Source organism: Apteryx mantelli, chromosome 2, assembly GCF_036417845.1.
Source record: "Apteryx mantelli isolate bAptMan1 chromosome 2, bAptMan1.hap1, whole genome shotgun sequence".
NCBI lineage: Eukaryota > Metazoa > Chordata > Aves > Apterygiformes > Apterygidae > Apteryx > Apteryx mantelli.
In genome coordinates, this window is record NC_089979.1 from 5,211,365 (window position 1) to 5,236,131 (window position 24,767).

Consider the following 24,767-nt stretch of genomic DNA (forward strand, 5'->3'; position numbering starts at 1 on the left):
GAATTGCGTGACGGGACGTCTGGTTGACTTCATTCTTTACTCCGTAGTACTGGAAAGGATTAGGGGGAAAAATAGCACCTGGTTCGATGCGATGAGGTCGTTTGACTGTGGATGTTTCCCTTTTCTTAAGGTAAGAGAGTGGATGGTTTAGGAGGGCGAATTCTTGATGGCCTAGAAACTTCGTTGTTCAATTACGTCGAATGGTCTCATACAACTGAGCCGTTTTAACGCCCGGCAATGAAACATAGCTAACAAATAATTTAATTTTATTTCTCTAGACGCTGGAAGCCATTTTGAACTTTAAATACTCCGGTGGACCAGGACACGTTGAAGGGTATTACAGGAACCTTTCGCTAGGCCTCCACGTAGAAGTAGAGCCGTCCGTTTTCTTTACACGGGTCAGCACCCTGCCAGCCACCAGGTAAACCTTGCTTTGACTCCTGTGTTTGACACGTCTCTGCTGTATTGATTCTAACTTCAGAAGCTTGCAGGAAATTTCTGGCATCATCCGCAACATGTAGACAAAGAATTATGTCCACGAGTTCTCAAAATTCCTCTCGTTGAGGAGTTTAACCCCATTTGACCTCAGACTATGATTAAGGCAGTCACTGGAGAATTTCTGAAGCTCCAGTATTTTTTTCCATGACGCTTTATTTTGTGGGGACAAAATATTGCCTGTTTATTGTAAAACTTGGTGATTTCTTTCTATACGTCTTTGCTGTGGTGGCATGTTCTGCTTTACGTTGGTTAATGTTTGCCCCAGCACCGTCTTGCAGAGAACGCACGTGGAAATGGTTGTCTTTGGAAGCGAGGAATAAACTGTAATCATTCTCTCTTCTGGGGCTTTTTTCTTCTTTTAAGCCACAAAGTAGTTTCCCATGTACCTAGCAATTTTTAAAAATCGTAGTGGTTTGATGGGGGTCAAATACCATAATTACTACATTTTGATTGCCCAAAATTCGTCTGCAACTGTGAGTGGAATCGGTTTTAATAATTATTTTTTGCTGTAATTGTCTTCATTTGTGGCTAAGTGCAGAGTTCTTAATCTGTATATTTTTATTAATTTCATATTGTTTAACATACTGCTTAAGCAAAGTGGCTTTTGCAATGATGAATTCTGTAAGTTAATGATTTTACTCATCCTTTATCTTTTTTTTTTAATGTCTGCATCTAAGTTCACCTATGTCAGTAGTTAAATACTTTGCAGCTTATAAATATTTGGGATGTAGTCAGACTTTTGGCAGTCAAAAGGACTTCAAGGTGGCGTGGGAATAGCTGTTATTCAAGAGATGAATGACTGAGCTTGGCTTTGTTGGGAAGAAAGAAGACTGAGAATGGAGCTGTTTCAGTCCATAAATACTTCTGAAGTACCAGGAAGGAAGAAGTGCTCTTTCAGATGAAGGATGAAGTTAGTACAAGAAGAAGTTGTTATAAACTGAACAGGAATATGTTTGTATTACACCCCCTTCTAATTCCGACTACCAAAATAGCAGGATTATTGAAGAGCACGCTGGCGTGTGTAGTGGGGGCAAGCGTTCTGCTTGGTTCCAGGTTTGAACTTCTTTCAGTGCAATTATATAATCTTGCTTTGATAGTAGAGGCTGAATTTAGTGGAGCCAAGAGATTCCTTCCAGTCTCAGGTCCTTTTCCATGACAAACTTCAGAAAGAAAATCCAAAGACAGACAAGACAGGAATACCAGCCTTGGAGGTATCGGGACCAAATTTCATTTTCAAAGTCACCGATATCATAGTATTGCAAAAATGGCAAAGAGCGGATAGACAGCAACCTAGCTTGCAAAACGCAAAGTATTTCTTTTGTTCCTGTGAGCAGCAGTGAAGCCTCAGGAAAAATTCTCTGTGGCTAGCTGGGGGCCTGAACTTAAAAAAACTTGAAGAAAATGTGGGTGAGTTGGAGAAAGTCTAGAGCGAGAAGTGGAATAAAACGTGACTTATGCTAACAGACTGAAATTGTTAGACTTGCTGAAGCTAAAGACCAGCCTGTGGCAGGGGATAGGTTTTTACTTACATAAATAGCACCGCAAGGCAGATAGGTATCTGTTTTTCACAGCAGATAATACAGTAAACAATGACCTTTGCATGCAGCAAGGGAGTTTTGGGTTAAACAAGGATAATAAAACACTGCAATAATTTGTATAAAGATGTTTTAAAATGAGACAAACGAGATTGTCTCAAATGGAATTTTTTTTTATGAGTAGTGTCCAGCCGTTGTAGAAGAGACACAAAACTGCATGGTTTTATTGGAAAGCAGCTTTTTCGAATATTTTGCTGCTTGAAAGTGTGGCGTAGTAGACTTAATTTTATTATTTTAGGAACTGTTGTAGAAAAGTAAATCTAACGCTACCTGTAAAGGCTGAACTTAATACCTGGAATAGTTGTTTGCAAAATTCCATTAGCATATTAATGACATGCAGACTTTTGGCACCGCAGCGGCTCTTCGTTAGGCACGCGTAAGATCGTCAAGGCTTTATTGAGTGACCTCTCTGTATCAACCTGGACATGCAAGTACTGCAGCATCCTCGTTTCCAAGTAGATTCATTACATAGGTTAAAATACTCCTTTTGTGTTTATCATTTACTTGCGTAGTCCTTTTTGTTCAAAATGTCAGAAACGTCCTTCATACTCTGTTTCTCTTAAGTATACTTTTAAAGGTAAAAGTTTAAAGGTTCACTGAAATTACTTTCCTACACTTGCAGAGTAGCCTGGATTTGAAGCTGCAAACCTTCCCCAAAAGCTTAAAGCATAACCTGATGATTTTCTTTGACAACCAACCGCCAAAACGTTTGCCTTTTGTGCTAGGTTTCCGCAACGATGCTTTCTGTAACACAAGGTTACCCTACCCCTCCGTTGCCAGTCTGTTCTCAGGAACGCGCTGTGCCTGGAAAACGTTTAATCGTAAAATCTATAAAATATACTGAGGTCTTAATTCAACGGTGAAGTTTCTGCATCGTTCGGCTGTGTACACTTGCACAAGTCTTAGAGCAGCAGGTGCTATATATAGTTGCTCCAGTTCAACCAAATGCGTACATTCACATTGTGTGCATTTGCTTCATTCTTTGCCTGTTCATCACACACATCAGCCTTTAAGTCTGTGCAAACTTTATTTTAAGCATTTCGCTGACTGGAGGTGAAGTTAAAGATGTGACCGACTTTAAATTAGGATGCCTAAAAGCTTTCCTGAATTGGGGGGAAAAAATTGTAGTTTAAATGTCCTTCAGAAATGTTCTATTGCAGGACCTGTCCAAAGGCTGTTCCGATCATTTTTTCGTTGCGTAGGTGTACGGTGACTGCTCAGTCATGAATGCATTTGATTTTTATATGCTCACCGTCTCCCACAGTTTGTTCAATACTAATGGTTTTAGTGATCAGAATGCTGTTGCTTTACTCTTGCGCTTCCTAGTATTGATTCCCCATCAGCAAGAGCAGTCGCAGATCATTCTGGATTGTTTTAAAGTGAAAATTGCAGAAATATGTCATCTTCCAAACACCTAAGGATAAGTATTTATCATCAGGTGAAGCAAAGCTTGTTTCTTGACTGTTGATCATCTCTGCCAATTTCTAAGACTCTGTTACAGCAAATATAAGTCAAATTTTGCACTTTCACTGTTGCTCTTCTAAAATCTTGAATTTGATTTCCCTTTGATTTACAGCTGAGATTTCATTGCTTAAATTCTGTTTGAGTTTAAATTCTAAACTTTTTGTTTAGTAGTTATGAGAAACTGTGTTCTATAACTTAGCTTTTCAGCTGTCAACTCAGAATGAAAGTTGTCATTACTTTCATTTTCTCAGTTCAATTTTTTCCCTTTCTTCTAAGTTATTTTGTTTGTGTTGTTGCTTTACATTTTACCTCAATGAAAGTAAGAAACAATAGCTTAATAGGTGCTGGGCTTAAAAATCGAAGTAAACTAATAAAAAAAAACCCTTAACATTGATTTATCCCTTCAGCCTTTACTGAAAAACAAGGAAAAAATGTGAATGATTTCTTTTTTCTTGCAATACTAACATACAGATTATGGTTTATGTAAAAGTCTTCCAAACTTAATTGATACTTCTTTGATACTGGTTCTCCCAGTCTGTCCCACAGCCTGCTGCAGTCTCAGAGGGCTTCTGGGATATACTTGCTTGACCCTTTATGTACCATAAAATGCCCATAAATCAGCATAATAACATTCGTTCCACCGTCTTCTGTAATTGGGCACACCATGTGAATTCACTCCTTATCAGGTCTTAGCCCCAAAACTACTGCTGCGACTTCAGGCCACAAAACAGTTCAGTTGCCAGCATATTACTTCCAAGACCACCAGTAGAGATACAGCGCTAATGGTTCAGTTTAAGGGGAACGTTGGGTTGCCGGTTTCATGTGATGCACCTCTTCATTTCGGCATACCGTTAGCTCCAAGAGCGTTTGTCGTTGAGACCTGTTCTAGCTGGATTGTCTTGAACGATGTCTTTTATAGGTGTCGGTTCTCTCAAAAACATTACCTGCCAATTTTGGCAGACACTGGATGTTGTCCCTTAATGCCTATTATCACAAAGTGGCTGATGCACAGAGCATGAAAAGATGCCAGCAAGCATACTGCTTTACTCCGTACTTTTGGTAAGAATTCAAGTAAGGTATGATCTAAATGCTGTAAAGGGACCCATTATTCTCTTTGCGTCCCTTGCCATTATGCCATCTGGACAAACGTGGTTTAGATGAGAGCCGTCTACGAAAGTCTGAAAATCCCTCTGTTTTGCTTGTTGCAAGGGTGACAGGTTGGTCTGAATTTGTAGATGAAGTCAATCTGCAGCACATCAGGCACGCTGCCTTCCTTTTTGTGCAAAGCTTGAAAGCCAGATAATTAAGGATTTCTTAGCGGTACATTCTATAAATTCAAAAAGGTGGAACAAGGTAAATTTTTGAACGTTCTTGAAGCAATGGAGTTTTCTTCTTGTCTTAAAACCACCGCACAACTGATGAGGCATCAGCTGCAGATCTTGTCTGGCAAGTGCAGACACTCAAAGTCTGTTCTTTAACTGAGTCAAAGGAAAAGGGACCTGCTGCAGGTCTTGTAAATTCAGTAAGTGCCAGGTCATGTAGATTCACGTACATTTTTCCTTGCACCATTAGTGTATGTTTTTTAATAAAATGTTTTAATTCTATAAACAAGACATAAGTCCACAGTGATGCCTACGACGTGCTCCCTGCTAAGACCTGTCATTGCTTTGTATTTAATGTTAGAATTCATTTATTTCCAACTTGGTTTCACCAAAGTGTTAGGAGACTAAGAAAGAACAACCTTGAAATGTTGAGTATTCTCAAATGCTCCTGAGTTTGGTGGACAGAACTTTGGGTCTTAATGAAACCAAACAAAGTTTTCGGAACAACAATTACTGTTTCCATGGTTTCCCACTTTTTCACTACGCTAAATTTCAGCAGAGTTTCCTTGGCAGTCAGATATGGGGTAGAAATCCTGATCATGCATTACAATTGATAGAAGGAAAAGAGGAAATATGTGTTTGCCTGTGCTCAAGTTCTTGTGACTGCAGATCAGCCACAGCCCTCCCTATCCTTGGAGGGTAGCTTGGAGAACGTGCGAGGAAAACATCACTGTGTTCTTGCTCTGTTGTTACATTCTTCCTTATGTGCCAGGCTAGATGAACCTTTCCTTTAATCCACTCAGATTATTTTCATGGATCCAGCCTCCTCAGGAAGAGATCCCTTCGCCCATCTACTTCTTTTGCTCCTTTGCATCCACCAGTTTTGCTCAGGAGTTTTGCTCAGGAGGAAGAGCAAACATCTGCAGATCTTTGTTACTGTGTGTTCTACTATGGTGATGCAGATTTCAAACCCTTGCTGTAAAAGCAGATGTCTTGGGTCTTAGTTATCTGACCTTAAAACCCCTGATGACAGCAGTTGCTCTGGGGAGAATACACTATTCAAAACCTTTGACTACATGATACTAAGGAAGTTGACCTCTAGTGAAGAAGGTGCAGTCAGGAAGCTCACAGTCACGTGTTTGTAGTGATTAAGCATATTTGTGTTTACATAAGCATTTAAGGCTTGACCCGTTTTACTCTCTTGGGGTATTTGCACTGCCCAGGCTGATGAACTTTTTCATCAACCTAATTAATGACAGCCAGATGGCATATCGTTGACCTTGCAAAGGTGTTGACCTTGCAAAGGAAGTGATCTTCAAAATGCCTATGAGCCAGCTTTGTGAAGACCGAGCCTCCCCGCAGGCTCTCTGCAGAATTGACTAAGACAGCAGGTATGCCCTGCTCTGCCTTATCAGGTTGTTCAAACAAAATGTGTATATCTTTTAATACAATCAAATATGAAAGATACAGTAAAAAAGTCACAGATCTTTGAAGCATGGAGAAAAAGCCTTTCAGTTGGGTGCTTGAAGATCAATCTATTTAGTTTATTGTGAGGAAGGCTAAAATCTGACTTGTTTAAGATGAATGGCTGTTGCTACAGGGAGAAAATATTGAGTGTTAAATTCACTCTTTTGTTAATGAAAAATAATAATAATGAAAAACAGTCGAAAGAGATACCAGGCAAATCGAATTACAAATAAAGGTCTCATTTTGATCAATTAGACTGATTAAACATTGGAAAGAGCTGTCAAGGAATGGATTTAGTAACCTTTTTTATGTTCTCAGGACTGGATGCCTTTCTAGAAGATACTCTTTATTCATGCATACACCATTGAGCTCAATATAGATTTAAGTGAGTGAAGTCAAAGAACTCATGGCACATGGAAAGTTAGATTCAATTCATCTTGCTAACCTTAAACCTTGGTAATTGTATAATGTTGCAGTAAGTTTGGAGAAGAGCAGCGAAAAGTAGTTTATGGATTGAAGGAATTGATTTTTGAGATCAAAATGTTAAATATGTACCATTTGGCACATAAAGACATGAGAACATAAATCTGCAAGTATTTGTAGATGTGCTGGGAATATTTAGCATAACTGAAAGGGTTTATAGCTAGGAAAAGTCAGATGAGGACAATCCTTAAAATAGCTGAAAAGACCTTTTAACAGTGAGATGTATAAATTTCTGACTTAACCATCCAAACGTAGGGTGGAAAGCTTCGTTTTTAATAAAAATTAAATTGAAGAAACCCTATTAAAATACAATAATAACAGTGAAGATGCTCTTTTTTGTCTCCCGATATTACTATGTGAAGTAGCTATGTTTGTCAGTGGCTTTTGGAGAATTGGGTATTCTGGCAAGTCATTGCCTGTCTTCGTTGCCAAGTGCTTCTCTTGACTTTATGAGTAGGGGTGTTGTGTACGCCTGTTTAAAGGAAAAAGTAAAAGAAACAAATAAGACACTAAAGCAAAAATGTGGATTTAAGAACACACATTGATTTCTGTCGATGGGGAGACTGAGCTGAGTCAGGATGTAAAAAACTTGCCAAAATCCCCCCCTCAGTGTTTCTTGCTTAAACTGCCTGTAAAACTAAGCTAGAAGCAGAACTGCAAGGAGGCTGTTCTCAGCAGTGAGCCATCATTACAACATGACAGCTGCATCTGGTTTTTAATACTGCCTTAAATACTACTGAAGCAAGTCCTCTGATGTTTCTTCGGAGTGGATCGGAAAAATACTTGCACTACCCCTGAAAGAAGTGTTTAGATCAAAATATAATTGTCTCTTGTCTTAGTTTCCCCTGCTCCCAATTTTGTGACCATTTTTGGAATCGTAACAGGAACTGTAATTTTTTTAAAAGGATAATTTGATCCATCATATCTATACCTGTTGTTTGTGTGTTATATCCTGAATTATCTAACAGAGGATAACAGAGAAATTCAAACAATAATCTTCAAGACAGTTTAGAATTAACTCTATGATTTTCAATAAAAAATTAAGAGAGTGTTTGAAATGATTATTAACTTAATTTTGTATGTTATTCTGAAGACCTTTAGATTATAAATCACCCGACTGAAAATAACAGGATCCAAAACAGTGAAATACTCTTCCCAAACCTGACCAGATCTTTATGGTTAAAGCAAAACGGCTCATGGATAACTTGAAGTTGGTCCTGCAAAAAGAGGGCCATTTCGTGGATCCTCGCAGGACTCCACCATCTCATGGTCACTGCAGCCAAGGCTGCCCCCAACCTTCACACCTTCAACTAGTCCTTCTTTCTTTGTTAGTACGAGGTCCAGCAGCACACCTCTCCTTGTTGGCTCCTCCACCACCTGTGTCAAGAAGTTGTCACCAATGCTCTGCAGGAACCTCCGGGACTGTTTGTGCCTAGCTGTGTTGTCTTTCCAGCAGATATCGGGGTGGTTGAAGTCCCCCATGAGAACCAGGGCCTGGGATCGTGAGGCTACTTCCAGCTGTCTGTAGAAGGCCTCATCGACTTCCTCTTCCTGATCAGGTGGCCTGTAGTAAACACCCACAACAGTGTCACCTCTATTAGCCTGCCCTTTGATCCTTACCCATAAGCTCTCGACTCGCTCTTCATCCACCCCTAGGCACAGCTCAATACATTCCAGTTGCTCTCTCACATAAAGAGCAACTCCACCACCTCGCTTTCCTGGCCTGTCTTTCCTAAAAAGCACGTAGCCATCCATGACAGCACTCCAGTCATGCGAGCTATCCCACCATGTCTCTGTAATGGCAATGAGATCATGGCCCTGCGACCGCACACACATCTCTAGTTCTTCCTGTTTGTTCCCCAAGCTGCGTGCATTGGTGTACAGGCATTTCAGAGAGGTGATCGAGCATGCAGGTTTCCCAGGAGGGATACCAGAGGGTCCTCCATAGCCACATCCCATGCGCACTTCCCTGGCTGCATTCACCTGCTGGAGGCATCCTGACTTGAGCAGTCTTTTGCCAACTACCCTGTCACTATAACTCTCCCCTTCCCCCATCTTTCCTAGTTTAAAGCCCTTCTTACCAGGTTGGCCAACCTGTTGGCAAAGACCCGCGTGCCCCGCCTCGTGAGGTGGATCCCATCTCTCGCCATCAGTTGTCGATCTTCAAACAGGGTCCCATGGTCGTAGAAACCAAAACCCTGTTGCCAACACCAGCGGCACAGCCAGTCGTTAACCTGGAAAGTCTGTCTCCTCCTCCTCTCATCCATCCCCCTCACTGGCAGGATTGAGGAGAAGATGACCTGGGCTCCCAGACCCTTGACCACCATCCCCAGAGCTCTGAAATCCTGCTTGATGGTCTCCAGTTTGCCCTTGGTGTCGTTAGCGCCCACGTGGAAGAGCAGCAGTGGGTAATAGTCCGAAGAATGGACAAGCTTTGGCAGTCTTTCCATGACATCTCTCACACGAGCCCCTGACAGGCCACAAACCTCTCTAGACATGAGGTCAGGTCTGCAGATAGATGCCCCCGTCCCCTGCAGCAGGGAGTCCCCCACAACAATCACTCGCCACTTCTTCCGGGCGTTCCGGCAAGGCACAGGTACTTCCCTTGCAGCCAGGTCCATCTCCTCCTCATCCTGGAGGGCACTGAACCTGTTCTTCAGCTGCAAGTCTTCAGGAGGAGCAGGAGCCTTTCTCCTCCCACGAGCAGTGACCAGTTTCCAGCCTTCTTCTACAGTGTTATGATGTACCATTTCACACGGCACAGAGCCCTCCAGCAACTCCACTGCTGTGGGGGGTTGGGACTCCCGAAGCTGCACAGTTTCCGAGAATACCCTGTCTATCTCTTGCTCCACTTCTCGGATGCTGCGCAGCCTACTGACTTCCTCCTGTAACTTCCAGTATGGGAAGTTGCTATGGGATATATTAAAAAATCCTACTTCCATAAATTTTGTAAACATACTCTCTAGCAGAAGTTTCACTTGCAGATCTTAACTTCATATCTACTGGAGAGGCAGAAGTCTGTGGTGTCCTTACAGGTCTTGTCCCACTCTCCCAATGCTGAGATGGAAGCCAGGCTGCTTTTTCTCTCCTTTTCATTCATTACCGGTAACAGGTTAGCTACTAACTTGAGTGCTGCCCTTCCAGTATTTCTTTTTTTGTGTGTGTGAGTTGTTAAGGGAGGGAATTCTCATTAAGGGCTCTGACTCCTCATTTCTTCTAAATTCTTGAGTTTGGTCATGTTTGCTTCAGGCACTCAGCTGCCTTTGTGCATTCCTCTCTATATTCAGTGGGGTTTGATCTGAAAAGAATGAACCCCCCTAAAAATACAAAAACAGCCTCCACATCTCCTTTTGCTTTTCTCTTTGTCTAGGAGAGATGCCCCTGTCTCCAAGCAGCATTTGCTTGTCATTTAGTGCCCGATTGCATGGGATGCTGCTATCACTGCTGTCGCCTGAACTTGAGCCTCCCGGGCTTGTTGGAGGAGAGTTTCCATCTCAAGGGCTTGCAAGGTAGCAGCACAGTCCCTTCTGCGCATGCTCCGAAAATGATATTCCTTGATGTTCAGAAGAGAACCATAGTTTGATCTAGAGAATCTGCTTCCAAAATAGAAGAGCGGTTCCTAAACTCGTGAACTGCTAGAGTTTAATTTTCCTTTGGAAGGGTTGGCATTTGGGTTTAACTGCAAATTAGTGTGCAGTAGGGTAAACGTACTTGGCTACCTGAGACACTCAACTGTATATTATGAAGTTTGAATACATATAACTCTTGAAAAGTTTAGTGTTCATATCTGCTCGAAGATATTTCTGGTTACCAGGAGAGAATTGTTTCTTTATTTGGTTATTTCTTCTGAGGTTTAGCTTTTGTGAAATGACTGAATAAAACTGGAATTAAGGATATTTTGCATGCTGTGCTTGCTGTTGGGCACGGTGAAACCAAAGGGCAAGGAACGGCACGAGCATGCAGACTTTCAGGGCCCAGCTTAAGCAAGCTTTCGCTGAGGCTCTTCAATTTGAAAACTCCTATAGTCGCCTGAAAGCTAAGTAAAAACTGAGATCAGCATATTTATTTATTCTTTACTCCTAAAAGATAACCTGCCTAGGTGTAATCCTTTAAAGCACACTAGACCTGCACGTTGCAGTTATTGGGAGGACAGCTCTGATGGTCCTCACCTTGCAAATGTGTTTCTCCTCCTTCCTTTTGGGGCGTCTCCTCCTGACGGACGATACCAGCATCTTCCCCTGCGTCTAGACTCTGATAGCACTTACCTGTGCTGTGATGGTCCGCGATCGTTGTGCGATGGCGATGCTGCCTTACGCTGTGCTTCACAGCGGCAAGTTTGGTCTACGTGCATTTAAACGTCAAAGTAATTTAGGCTAAATGGTAGCGATGCTTCGGAAGGCCGGGATATTTCTCTGTTGTTCATTAGCTTCTCGGGAAGTTTTGAATTTCGGAGTAGACTGATAAAGCGTTATCACGGCCGTATGATTGCATCTGGCCTCATGGCATCTGATTCTGTTTCTTTCTTTCTTTTTCTTCTCTATTGTACTATAATCTTCACTAAATGCTGCTGTTGGCAGTTAGTTCCACAAGGAGAAAAAGTGCCTAAAGAAAACTTAGAGCAGAGTTTCTTTTGCAGAGCTTTGTCAGTAGTATTTCCCAAGACTATCAGAGATGAGGTTGGTATATTCGTAACGAAAGATTTCTAGGGAGATTTGGGTTGGAAGGACAGTGGCTGACGAATGTAGGGTTTTCTCCTAGGACTGCCGGTGTTTGCTTTTCTGCCAGAAGAGACAGAGTTATCTCACCTCTTAGAGACCCAGTTCTCTCTCTCGGAGCAGTTGCTATAATGTAGAAAGTATCCTAGTTGCCAGCTTTCTTTGGTCCGTAGACAAAAGAGCTATAGCAGTACATGAATTGCCCTCTTTTGCTGGGCAGGGATTTAAATTTTGCTTGTAACTTTGTTTCTTAAAAAGATAGTGTCAAGGTAATTTGAAGTAATAACATCGGTCTAACATGAATGCTCAAGAAATGAAAAAAAAATCTGTGGCTTTTTAACAGACATGGATCTGAGAGCTGCAGAGTGAGAATATGTGACCATATGCTTTGGGGCTTGTGCAGGTCGTAATCATCGTTTAACTTTTTTTTCCTTTGACTATATATGCTTCTGTCTAGTTTCAGTAAAAAAATGAAACATAGTTTCCAGTAAAAAAAAAAAACAAAAAACTCTTATAATTGGAGTATAAAATATGTATGTGAGAATGTGTATATATATGAATAAATATAAATATATATTCCAATATGTACACACACACACACGTATATATATTATAATTATTCTGTGGTGTATTGTTGAAGCTCTAATACTCTTTTTTTCTTCTCTGAACAGCACCCGGCAATGCCATCTACTTCTTGACGTCTTCAACTCTACAGAGCACGAGTTGACCATTAGTGCTAAGAACAACGAAGATTTAATTCTGCACGCGGGCGAATGTCAGCGGTGAGTGCTTTCGGTATTAAAAGGGCCCTATTTGTGGCCCTGTTACTTCTTGTACCCTATTGATGTTATTGCAGGTCTATTTTTCTTTTTTAACGTTTTATACATGTCAAAGAATACAATAATTTTATTCATTTTAAAGTAACATAATTGATTTCAAGTAATTTCTCAATGTAATTTATTTTGGCTGTGAATCTAAAAAGACTGAAAATAACAAAATATGAAATAGCTGTGAGATAAACAAATGGATATAGCATTGACATGGCTAGTTTAGCTATAATTTAGCTATCAAGGAATGTTTTAATAGCATTTTCATGCGTTCTGAACACAGTTGTTCTGATGTTGCAGCCTGAACGCACTCGACTGTCATCCTTTCACAACTTGAATGAGTCTTTCCTCTATACAGATCCCCAGCCCTTCTATCAATTTTAATAAGAAGAGAACTGAAGGAAAGAAAATAGAATTGAAGAAAAAGCAGTGACAATTTCTGCGGAAAAAAATAGTCTAGATTAAGTAGGCTGTTATGTATATTGGCTCTTATAATCCTACTAGGGTGATGTAAAATGTAGCTAACTGCAACATAAGACACTTAAGAATCATTTGCCGTGATAGATTTTCTTCCTCGAATTTCTGCCATTGGCTGTACCTAGGCACAGTGTTGCTTGGTTTATCTTCCTGGGATATCTGTTACGTCTAGGTGACGTCATTTTTGTCCTGGAAAGGTGAAACTGTGAAAGAGGAAACGTTTCAGGTTGGTCATGGAGAGCTTGCTATCTTCACCATCTCGATCCGGTTATTAAGTTCAAAGTAAGAATAAGTCATTGGCAGGACATGCAATTGGGCAGAACAGAAATTTGGAATAGCTCACAATATTAGTAAGGTTGGAATGCTTTTTGCCGTTAGCGACTCTGATATCGCAGCCATCGGCAAACACATCTGCTCAAACTGAGGCTGAATTTTGACGTTTTTTTCTTTATCGAGGAATGGACAAAAATATCACTAAAATACGGCGTTTGTGCCTTTTGCATTTTATTTGGAAGGCATCAGTCTTTTTTTAAAAAAGCAAACTAAATACTCACCAAAATGTGCATATTCTTATCCATGCTGTGTGTGTAATTGTGTTCATATGACTCTTGCTATTTCCCATTGATTTTTAACATCATGTATTTGGTAAGTTCCTTGGAATAATGATAATTTCGGTCTCCCAGTTTTGGCATTGATAGGTAGTAAATAGAAATAATGCTACAAATACTGTTATAATGTTACTTTGCATCTCCTTGACTGAATTGCTTTCATTTTCCTATGGGTTTAATATTTGAAGTTTAAATATCCTTAAATCATTATATTGTAATGGATATAAACCTTTTCAATAAGTCCTTTGAAACAGTCATTTATCAAGGAGGATTGTGTAACTGTTGAAAGTATTTGGACCTTTTAAGGATAATGATTTTAATCTTACTGTAAAATATTGTTTTTATTCTCATTTAGAGGTTGCCCTAGGTTTCCTGTGAGTTCTACACTCATTTGTTTTCTATTTCTTGAATGGTAAGCTATTAATTTAACTCTGTATATGGCTGCTATATTGCTTAAAAGATTTAATTTTTATTCTGATCGATCTGCTAGAGAAATTTAAATGGAACATAAACTGGGCCTTAAAATTACCAAATCCCTAGCAAAGGGCTTTTGTTAATCTTATGAAAAAACGAACAACTCGGGAATCTTCCCCTTCCTTGGGGCATTGGTTCTAGGTCCTTCTGTTTCAACGTCGGACAACCAACTTTGGCGGGTTGTTTTTCAATCAAATGTTTTCAGTCGGAATATACAGTGAATATTCTGTGTTATGGAGCAGTCAAAGCAGAATATACAGAATAAGCACTCCCGTGCCCGGTAGGAAGGGATTTGCAGGGAAGTCTTGTGTTGCTCTTGCGGCAAACGCTGAAGGCGATGGAAGGCGTTGGGTGCTGTTGAGAAGCCATTGATTAGGAATATTTAGTGTGTGCAGTGCAACCGTTCTCAAATTTGTGTATCAAGCAAAGCTCCTGAGAGGCTGCACTCTTCTTACACGTTAGGATAAAGAGTTGTAAGGAACACGTACTTTGCTAACCGGTTGTTTCTTACTATCAAACGATGATGGTGTTGATGGGTTATTTCTTGACTCCCTTGTTCTGTCTTTTACTGTTATCTTTTCTGTGAATGCACAAATGCAAAGGAACAGCCTTTTCTTTTTCCCATATCCCAGGATATTACATGGACAGTGATCTTCATACTCCCCTTTTCAGTTTCTATACGATTTGAAATAGTCCTTCATGTCCCACTGTGGGATGATGAGTGGTGAGTTTTACTCTGGGGCCTTTTGTCCACAGAAGACTTGCTTGGAAGGGAGCAGAAAGCGGGGAGAGATTTACATCTCCTCCTTTCCTGCAAGGTGGCAGGTCCAAGAGAAAAGGGGCATGGGTGCTGGAGGGTCCTTCGCTGTATTGCTGAAAGTGTGTTTTGGGTTCATTGGGTTCTGTAGATCAAAACTAAATGATTTTTGCTGCTTCCCATAGTTGATCTGCAGTTTTTTTCAGCTTTAATCTACAATCTGAAATATGTTGTTTGGACAGTTGGTGTCCTGGCAAAAAGCTGCCAGATAAGTTACTCTAGAGAAGAAGTTCTCACTAGACTGAGTGAAACTGAGAAGTCTGCAGTGTCTTCAGTTAATTAAAATATTTGTGATGTACAACACTGTGGTGTCTATATGCTTTGTTAACCTATTCAGTTGAAACAAATCCTCTTAAATATAATATTGGAAAGCTCAGTCTTCAGATGATTTCTAGACTAGTGGAGCCTGCCATCTACAAAGCTGTTTCATGAAATAACTGTGCGCTGTTGAAGCTGTTGTACAGTTGCACATTGTTGGGCTCTGCTATCAGTGTCGAAATGTTATGGATGCAATCAATAGTAACTGAACTTGTTTATCACAACAATGTGGCATTTGACTGAATGTTTTGAAATGGCAGAATATAGCAGACAGCTCTGGCAGGGAATTGTATTATGTATGTTAACAAAAAAAAAAAAAAAAAAAAAGGCATTGCCAGTAGCAGTGATTTTAATTTATTGAAAAACTTAGGTATGGTAATTATTGTGTTTCGTACTTGATTATCAAACCATTAAAATTAAATTTCATGACAACCCTCATTTATGCGTAAATCACTTCATAATTCATGGTAATAGACGTTATCTCATTACGTGCCCCAGGATATCTCATTTTGCACAGCATACTGCACACTGCCTTTGCATTTACATTCAGCGCGGCGTGCGTCTGGCGTTCAGGCGTCCCAACCAGCGCAATCAGGGGAAGATTTATCAAGGCAGCAGCCTGAACAGATCAATCCTCTCATCTGTCTTTGTGGTACAACACACCCGAGCTGTGCAAGTCTTTCAGGTATATGGGATAAGCAAAGGCTCCACAGCTGGTGGCTGTAGATATAGCAGTTCTAGACATTGGAGTTTTTGGACTTTTTTGGCCTTGGTGTGAGGACCATAAGGATTGAAGCTTGGGACTGCAGGGGATAGGACTGGAGTGAGGAATGAAGACATGAAAAGCAAACAGGCCGTAAGAACAGGCTCGGGAGAAAAGGGTCAAATGGTGTCACTCATGGCAGAAGACGTCTAGTGGATGCCATCCACTAGAGAAGCCATCTTCTCCATTAGATGCTGGAGTGAGATTCAAGTTTTATTGAAATTTGTATTTCACTGGGAAAGGTAATTATTTCTGAAGCCCCTGGACAGGTGTCTTACTGGTACAGGCCATCATAAATGATAGTATCCATTTATTATTAGTTCAAATGACAGAGCAGCAAAATTAATAAGTTCTGACAACTACTGGTGACCCATATGAAAGTTGATTTGAAATAACCTGATCAGATTCTTTCTGCTTTTTTTTTTCCTTTTTTTTGGCATGTGGGGGGTGGAATGGGGATACTTGGGAGCTGCATGAGAAAAAATAGGCTAAAGAAATACTAGAGTACCAAGAGCATTCAGAAGTTAAGAAATTCCAGCTCATCTTGCTGCTGGGTAGCCAGTTCCTGCCTATTAGAAGGGTTATTGAGCTGAGTGAGTGAGCTTTCTTATCCATATCCACTATAATAAGTTACCCATTATTTTTAAATCAGCAGAATGTAGGTATTTTTCCCAGTTTTGATAAGTAAACTTTTGTTGTATTGTTTCAATTATTTTTAAATATATATTTTTTAATCCTAATGACAGTTAAGAATAATTAGTTTAAGAAACAAATCATTTTCGTTATTATCTCTTAGTGTGGTGTGTTTTCATCCATGAAAACTAAAGATTATGTTTAAAGTTCGTTGTGTGTGTATTTTTAAAGAGTGCCATTGACTACTGCTTAATTAATTTATTTAAATACATTGATTAATTGAGCTATAAAGTCTGTGAATATCTTATTAGACTTAATTGGCTAAATGTTGAATTTGCAGAAGTGCCATTACTCTGGAAACTGGTTGCATGATTAGCGTTAAATACTTGCTATCTTTTTTTACAACTGTTAATAATAAATGTATATTAAATGATCAATGTTTGCAATGATCTTGTATGCAACAAGAAAAATCCTTCAGTTGAACTGGAATACCGTATCCTGCAATTTCTGCAGTGCTAGTTAACAATGCACGTACATATTTAAAACATTTTGAAATATGTCATCTGCCAAAGGGTGCGAAAATGTAAATATTCTGCCCCTTTCTAAATCATCAGTAAGTCCCCTCAACAGATTTATTGTCCATGTGTAAGTAAATCATGATTGTTAGTTCTCTTAGCTGCCAAGACGATGTTTAATTTGTGCTCTTGTTTATGACAGGGCATGTTGTCTGTATGAGAGATTAATTATGTCTTCCTTACATTGACGTTATAGTTCGTGTTTTAAGACACAGCTGCTGTGACTAAGGCTCTGCGTGCTGTCATCAAAGGAAACTAGAATTTCACAGCAATTTCCCTGGGTCTTCCTGTTAAATCCATGGCAAGCTGGCAGTTTCTGAGGTAGCTTGAAGTAAATTTAAAAAATGATGAAGAGTGTATTAACTAAAATATGAAAATCACTTACTGCTTTCATGGTAATATTATTTGTTTTGCCTCATACTTGAAATTTGTTAAATACGTCAATTTTGTAAGGCTTGCCTTTTTTATACTAATAGGCAAATCAATCTTTAAATATGCCACATAATTTGGTGTAAATAATTAGTTATTTTCAGCAAAGAATTTGGGAAGGAAATGTTCAGTAGGGTAGGGAAAATTAATGTACATAGCACTGGTCTGATCAATATTATGGTCCCATTCTGATGTTTATATTTATTTCAAAGCACTTGGAAAAATTGGAGAGAGTACTGAGAAGATCTGCAGAAACGATAGGCCAGCCAATTGTTGAGTAAAGAAAAACTTAGTTTTTAGACTGATTTGTAGTTAGAGAACTCAGGGAATTGCTTCCATGGAAGGGACATACTTCTATGGTAAGGAGCAAAGGCGTGATGGTTGATCGCAGGATGGCTGTGAGTCCTCCATGCGAGTGTGCCATGAAAAAACAAGTATGATCCGAGAAGATGTCAGGCAAATAGAGAGAGGGAACAAATACTGCTGGGACAGGGTGCCCAGGGAGGTTGTGGAGTCTCCATCCTTGGAGATATTCAAAAGCCGTCTGGACGTGGACAGGGTCCTGGGCAAGGTGTTCTAGGTGACCCTGCTTGAGCAAGGGGGTTGGACTAGATGATCTCCAGAGGTCTCTTCCAATCTCAACCCTTCTGTGATTCTGAGAGTCTCTGACATTCAGTTCTGGTTACACAGATACAAGGAAGAGGAGATCAAATGGTAGAAGATGCAGATCACTGATCAAAAGTGGATCTCAGCTATCTGACTGTTTTTCTAAATCACGGAGGACTAATTGGTAGCCCAAGGTTGCATCTGGCCTGCGTGACAATTTTTCTGACCTCTAAGCATTGACTTGAGCTCAGGAAATCCCATTTGTAACATTTCTAATATTTTGTGTGTGCAGCTCAGGGAACGGGAGAGCTGTGAGTGCAGACCAAGTTCATTTCTAACAGGATTTATTAAGGTAGAGCATAAACATTGTTATATAGGTTGGCCCCTATACAAAATATCAGGCAGACATAATACAAGTTTGCCATCCTAGTTTTAGATGATGTATCACTCCAAATCTGATATTCATGTTTATTTAACCCTTAATTCCTAAGTAGAACGTTGGTTGGAGTGCAGTGTTCCAGCTCTTCAAAAAAGTCAGAATAATTGATTTTAGAATTCAGATTTAGAATTTTTTTTTAAAAAAGACTTTTTTTCATAGAAGAAGCCAGACTTTTTCCTTCCTTCATTTCTTCAGTACTTGGAAAAATCATTTATTTATTTGAATTTGTTGATGCTAGGCACTTACAGAGGGAAACAGATTTTGGTCCTTAGTAACTAACAATCTAAATGGAAGCATTTAACAAAGTGCAGACCTATTAAAAATTGGCTGAAGTGCTTCTACTTTGTCACTGGTTTTCCATTTCTGTGAAAGATGTGTGGGAGAAACGGGGAGAAGGGCAGAATGTAGGAAAATTCATAAATGCTTCTTTCTTTAGATAGCAATGGAGCAGCAAGCTAAACGGGAGAAAAGTGTGTTGCTTCTTGAAGAAAGTCGTTGTGGAGATCAGACCACACACTTCCTTCATTCACACGCATTGAGGCCAATAAATTTGTATTGTAGTTTTAGAAAATCATGTTTCGACATCGGTGGATTACAGAAAAAAGTAGCAAATGAAAGTTGCCCCTTGTCAGCCTTTTAGCCCCTCATTAAAATTAAATCAAAACAAAATACTCATTTCCAAAGGAAGGAAGGCTTCCATGGGAAATATGGATTTTGTCTGTTCTTTTTCTAGTGGATTTTCTGAACACGGAAGGAGAAAGCTAAGTATTGCTAATCGACGTTGGTTTTTCTACCAGTGTTGGTCAATGATTTGGAGAGATGAAAACTTAATCAAAATTTCTGTCTTGTCTCAAACCTGCTCAGTAGTCAGCACAACCCAGAGACGGTATTGCTGTCTGCCATCTTGCAGTTGTATGTTTTCCTATGTGAAATTTTCATGTGGGTGTTTACGCATTATAGTGAAGTCCAAGTTAGAAACCTAGCTAAAGGAAACGATGTGAGACAGACATTAGAAAGACAAGTATTGCACGTATGCTGCTGGGCTGCCAATGTGCATATGTGTGGCCACCTCCCGAGTTAGCCCTGCTCTGAGTAAGGGGCTTGGACTGGTCCCTTCCAACCTAAAATATTCTGCGATTCAAAGAATCTACCTACACGGCGGTATACTCGCTCGTCCTTCCCAAAGCTGACCGTGCTGTGTTGGTGTTTCTCTGCTGGACATGTGCCCGTGTGAATTGGTTCCTCTCGTGGCTGTAGCAGTTTATGCCTGCTCAGGTTGCCTATCTGCCCAGCAAGTGTCCTCTTCTGGCACTCTGCGCTTTGCTTCCTTTCCTCAGCCATTCTTCCTGTATCCTTCTGCGTAGCACCATGTTACGTGCAAGGCTCTTGGCCTCCAGATCCACAGACTGCTTGAAGCAGTGTGTTAGTGGAAGTAGTCCGTATCTGCACAATCCTGCTTCGTATGCCTGATGAGGTGCGTTACTTTTTATGTTCCTCCACACCTGGTGAAGGCACCAATCTGGTGCCTCCTGTGCTCATCTGGAAAAGCAGAAGGGATATGCAGAAGCTTTATAGGTTATAGATTGAAATGTGAAGTGAGCTGAATGCTTTTTACCCAATTAATCATCATCTTTACCAGGGGAAGAAAGCTATCAATGCATTTTGGGACATTTTTGTTCACACTGCCAGTAGCAGAGTGAACAGTCAAGTATAGGTACAGCTCCAGGTCAGAACTGAGTTGATGGATATCTATGGATAAACAGATTAATTTAGCCTATAGCACACTCTGTATTTAGGAACACTTGGTGTGTTTTGCAGCTGTGGTGACATGGGGACGGCATTAATGGGATGAAAGAGGATTGCCTTGAATGGACGCCAGTTAAGTCTGCTTTAATGGCCAAAGGATTTATTAAAGTAGCACTTGGACGCTGCGCTGATTTGGCTTTCTGCCTACTCTCTGATCCCCTGTAAAAAGATCGTGATGGTGTAGCGTAGATTCATGAAATTGGAAACAAAAATACGCAATTCCTATTAATTTATTTTAGGTGATCAAGAGCGCAATTAAAATAGTTGTTTTATGAGCCTTTCCTTCAAAGGAGAACAGTCCTTTAAAACTGGTGCTTCGCTAGTTTGCGTTTATTCTTCAGTCTTGACGTGCATTGCCTTCTTCCTTCATTAGCTGGAAGCAAAAGCTGAAACAACAGTGACCTAAAAGAGGAGTCTGAAAGACGTTACGTAAAGGCTACGGTATATAAAGCCTCTCTATATTATGACATTTCTCTTTTTAAAGTCATAAAGGTGTCTTTAGAAGTGTGTTTGAAGTGGAGTCTCTGTTTTCTTTTCGGTCCCTGAAGTCGCTAGACTAACTAGGATTCTAGACAAAAAGTCGAAGCCTTCCTGGGAATAATGTCCTGATTTATAGGTTCTAAATTAAAAAAATACAGTGCTCTGCTAAATTTGAGTGCAATGTGTTATTTACCTTGCAGAAATATAATAGCGACCCTGCTCCCCTCCCCCTGAAAAAGTATGCACTGCTTTAGGAGGGAAGGGCAAAATAAGAGCATGTGAGTAAGACAAAACACCTGTGGTGGTTGTGTCATGCCACTTGCCTATGTTGCTATTTCTATTAACGGATTTGAGTAAGTGATGTTGACAAATCTTGATCTGTTGGTGACGAGCTTCAAATTTTGCAGTGTTAAGTTCATCGCCTTTCCTGTCTTTGGCCCCCTTGCCCCTCCACTCAAGCCTGCTCTTTTACGGGCTGGAGTTTTCCCAAGGGCGAGTTTTACCCCTGCTAACTTGGCCGGGTTTTAGTCAAGCGCGCAGCATTTGTGCTCTGCTTATGCAAATGCATACCGCTTCCAGTTGGTTTTCTTGCAGTTGGCAGGTGCAATAAAAATGAAGAATCCTGTCCTGGCTTTGGATTTTTGAAGAATAACAGACAGTTCTCAAATGAAATGGTTGGAGCAGTTTGGTCTGCTGGCCCTCAGAAGGGCTGTTACTTGACGGACGGAAACTCTGATTGAATCCCGTCATGCTTTGATTTCTGTCTAGTGCTGTATGTGTGCTTAAAACTTCTGTATCTACGCTTTAAAAATTACTCCTTGCCTTATATAGTGCTTTCAGGCTGCCTTTACCACTCAGGGAATGGGCGCAGGTCCAAAAATTCCCGGGTGTGAAAATGCCTGCTCGGTGCTCAACAGCGTTGAATAGCAAACAGCTCGCCTTTCGAGCGGGCGTATCGTATCGGCAAACGCATGCACATCACGGGATATTTCCCCATAGGAAAAAGTTATATTTTGTGTGCTCAGCGATCTCACTGTGATGAACATGAAGTACTTCTAATACTCTTTAATAGCTCGAGTTTCCAAATAGCGCTGCTGTTGGCTTAGTTTCATATTTTGAGAAGATTTTACTCTCTGGAAGTTGGGATTCAAAATTCCTTTAAAATTTGAATTTCACTCTAGGACACTTGTAGGTCTTAATTTCAGAATAAATGTGGGTCAAAGCATTCTGTAATTTCTATACGTATAATTTATTTGACCTTTTTTCGACAAAATATGTAATGCCATACTGTATTCCAACATTATATGATAATAATTGTATTTTGAGATTCTGCTTTCCTGATGTGAGTGCATTAATCCTATAGCATCCTTACAAATATTAACCTCTAATACACCTTAATTGGTCTAATCTTCTTGACCTTAACAGTTAACTGTTAACATTAATTGTATATCCCCTGTAAGAGTTACTTGACTCTGAAAAATCCCCCCCAAAGTTGAAAGGCCAATGTTGCTTGAGAATACTGACTTTATCTTTTATTTTGCGATCTTCTCATAGTCTCGTTCCCAAAGAGGACCAGTTTCGGTACTGCCGCACAGCTTGCCCTTGTATAACACACCTGGCAAAACTGACTTTGGTCGCAGCTTTCATTGCAATTCTGCTTTTACGCTGAATTTTCCGAGGGGACTAGAGTGGAGCGTTATTGGCTTTGTTGCCAGTATTAGAGCCTGAAATCTTCTTGCAGGCTTTTCTGTGCGCGAGACCTCCCATGTTGAGTCACTTGAGAGCAATGTGATATAAAAAAACGCCACCATAGATTTTTTTCTTGAAAACGTGAGAGCATTAAATTGTTTTCTGCGGATCAGCCTTTCAGTGGACATAGTTCAAACTTTTGCTGTAGTGATCAAAGCTCATAATTTTAAACTATACGGTGCAGGAAATTTGATAGAGTATTTCCCATAATGATGCTGTTTTTAAGGTAGGTATTGTGGTCTCGTGTTTGTACAGATAGCAGAATGGGACCATGGTGAGACCGCAGCCTGTAGATGCTGCTACGCTTGAGCAAACGCTTAAAAATAAAATTAAAAAAAAGCAGAAAGCAAGTACACAGCATAAATGGAAGAACAAATTATAAATTTATTTGAAATTTAGTAGCCTTAGAGGGTTGGTAGTAATTTTTTTTTTCAATTTCTTCAATTATAGGATTAAAGTTTTGCTATCTGTTACAACTGTTGTTGAGGCAGTTAAACAGAAACCGGTTTATTGATTTGTTTCTTTACTAAAAGATACAAAGGGTGAAAGCAGTGGAGAGGCAGGAACAACAACCACCTGTTTTACCATTTTTTAAAACAGCTGATGGTGCTATAAGCTACAAGACAAAGTTAGAAATTCTGGTCTTAGTCTATAATTAAAAATTTAGAGATAAATTCAGTATGCATTGAAACTAGATATACCCAATACAGCAGAACAGAGTTTGGCCAATGGTTTAGTACAGCTGCAGGCCTTTAATGCAGTTAAAATCATTTTTCTTCTTTCCCGTCTAAGTCTCCAGGAACTACTGTTGTTTTGGAAAGAAGCTGTTGAGTCATTGTTTGCAGGAGGAAATCTTTATCTCTTTAAATTATTTCAGCTATAACAGTTTTCCATCTGTATTTCCTTGATATGTTTATTCTTTGTCTTTTTTCAGTTCAAAATGAACTGGATGTCAACGCTGCAGGACACGTGGCACAATGTTCATTCTGCTCGTAGCTGCTGCGACGCGTCCGTGGCAAAATCCTGGCTGCGGATGTAGCTTAGCTAAAATCGTTTTCATTGACTAACGAGGCTGCAACATAAAAAAAATATATCTACAGATTACCCGAGGTTGCTTCCACCAGCTAAACTTTGTTCTCAGCCGAATCGGTTGTATCAAAATGGTGTTAATTAGTTGTGCAGCTCCCTGCGTTGGCAGAGCTTTAACGGCTTCGAGGAGATCTAACACCTGGTGATGCCAGGGCAAGAGCTTGGCCACGGCGTTGCAGAGACCGCGCTTAACCTATTCGAATCATAAGCTGCCTTTGATCAAATACAGTAATAGTAATAACCTGTAGCCATTTCTGAGCTCTTAAAGAAGTTTCTTACAGTAGGATTCCTCCACTCTATAAAGGTTCAGCATGATCTGAACAAAACCAGGCTGGATCAAGGAGGAACTTCACGAGAAAAGAGGATTTTACTGAGCAGCTTCTGCATTAGCAGTGACCATGTGTATAAACCATGTGTATCGCTGTGATCCTGCCATAGCTGAAAAATAGCTCGTAGCTGGCCCAAGCTTTAAGATGCTGGTAGCTTTGAACAAATCCCGCTGTCCACTCTGGTATTCAGAAATGCTACAGCAAGGAGAAGCAGCAGCTCACATTACATTAGTTTTTTACATTCCTGAAAAATACCTTCTTTAGGGCCCTGGTGTAAACGGTGTCATGGGTGTAGGAATAAATTCATGCAGATTTGTCTTTAAAGAAAGTGCTTGTGGTGGGAGTGACACTCTGGGTTTGTGATTTTTTTTTTTGCTAACTACTAGAAATAGAAGTGAAATGGACTTTTTGTAGAAAAAGGAGAAACTGTGTCTGTTTTTAAAGCTGTTTTTGAATCACACTGAATACTTGTATGTGTGTATTTGGAAAAAATATCAGAAATACATTTGATGTAATTTCCACTGGGTAGGTTATGTTTTGTAAAAATAACAGGTACACGCAGTATTGTCAAGGAAGGGAGTTAGTTAAAGTTCCTATTTGTCTTAGTGGCAGAACGTTCCTTGCACAAAATAAAACTGTTTTTTTTTATCTGAAGTCCTGCCACTGTATGTTTCGGGGTGCACACGCAAAGCCTTTTCCCTCGCGCTACTTGGAGTGTCCTTCGTACGTATTGAGCTAAATTTATTTGGCAAAGAGGAGAGAAAAGGCGTGCGATGTCTGTAAATCTAATCTTCTCAATTTAAA

General features: G+C 40.1%; 1 protein-coding gene across 3 annotated transcripts in view; it reads left to right on the forward strand.

The window, feature by feature from the left end:
- Nucleotides 1–24,767, forward strand: part of TRAPPC9 (trafficking protein particle complex subunit 9) — a 461,063-nt gene that overhangs the window by 169,086 nt on the left and 267,210 nt on the right. For all 3 annotated transcript variants that reach the window (XM_067290119.1, XM_067290120.1, XM_067290121.1), the window contains 2 exons: nt 279–421; nt 12,216–12,326. In XM_067290119.1, coding sequence (XP_067146220.1) covers nt 279–421; nt 12,216–12,326 — 254 coding nt within the window. The remainder of the gene's footprint in view (nt 1–278; nt 422–12,215; nt 12,327–24,767) is intronic.